The sequence below is a fragment of the Pteropus alecto genome, unplaced genomic scaffold (assembly GCF_000325575.1).
Source record: "Pteropus alecto unplaced genomic scaffold, ASM32557v1 scaffold46, whole genome shotgun sequence".
Classification (NCBI taxonomy): Eukaryota; Metazoa; Chordata; class Mammalia; order Chiroptera; family Pteropodidae; genus Pteropus; species Pteropus alecto.
The window spans coordinates 2,622,753-2,623,652 of NW_006439231.1; the positions used below are offsets into that span (position 1 = coordinate 2,622,753).

General features: G+C 60.9%; 1 protein-coding gene across 1 annotated transcript in view; it reads left to right on the plus strand.

Moving 5' to 3' along the window:
* Positions 1 to 33: 33 nt before the first annotated feature.
* The window catches only part of LOC112483518 (ephrin type-A receptor 5-like), a 60,047-nt gene continuing 59,180 nt past the window's right edge, over positions 34 to 900 (plus strand). The window contains exon 1 of the mRNA XM_025050044.1: positions 34 to 792. Within this exon, the coding sequence (XP_024905812.1) occupies positions 612 to 792 (181 nt within the window). The 5' untranslated portion in view covers positions 34 to 611. The remainder of the gene's footprint in view (positions 793 to 900) is intronic.

Genomic DNA, 900 nt, shown 5'->3' on the forward strand with positions numbered 1-900 from the left:
CTCCTGCCCGCTGGCCGCGTTCAGTAGCTCCGCTCGTCAGTACTCAGCCTGCAGCTATTTCCTTCTGTCAACCTCTTTGAACTCTCAGGATCCTTTCCGTTGCTCGCCTCTTTCGTAGTTTCTCCACCCTGTATTTTCACAATTCTTCTTCCTTTATCCTTAGCCACCCTGCTTTTTTCTCTTTATATTGAGGATTTCGTCTCGACTTAAGATGACTTGTCTTCCTTACCCTCGTCCACTTCAGCCCTGAAGATTGAGGAGCCTTTAATTTTCCCCCAGTGGCACTGAAAAGACTTCAATCCTTAAAAGTCCTTAGAGTCAAAGAAACAGGACGTGGGACCTTCTCGACACCGTTGAGTCCGGTCCAGAACTGCACTATCAACCATAACTAGTATTTCATTTAACCCACTGGAGAGGAGGGAGAGAGGAGCCGGAAGCAAACTTCACTCGGCTCAGAGGATCCGCGGTCTCCGCATTAGCAGGAGCCGCGTGCGGGAAGGCGAAGACCCCGCGGGAAACGAGGAGGAGCTGCGAGCCTCCCTCGCCCCCTCAGCGAGGCCGGAGCTGTGGACTGAGCCTCGCGGGATAGCACCAGCGGAGGCGGCTAGAAGATGCGGGGCTCGCGGCCCCGGGGTGCGGGATGCCCGCGGCCTCCCGGCGGCGGCGGCGACCCCCCAAGCACCCCTGCGTCTCTGGCCGGCTGCTACTCCGCACCTCGTAGGGCCCCCCTCTGGACGTGCCTTCTCCTGTGCGCCGCGCTCCGGACCCTCCTGGCCAGCCCCAGCAACGAAGGTAGAGCAGTGGTGGGGTCACCGAGGCGACCCTGGGCGGACTGGCGAGGCGGGGCCTGGAAGCGCGCGGGTCGCGGCGCGCGGGGCACAGCTGCCGCGGACTAGATCG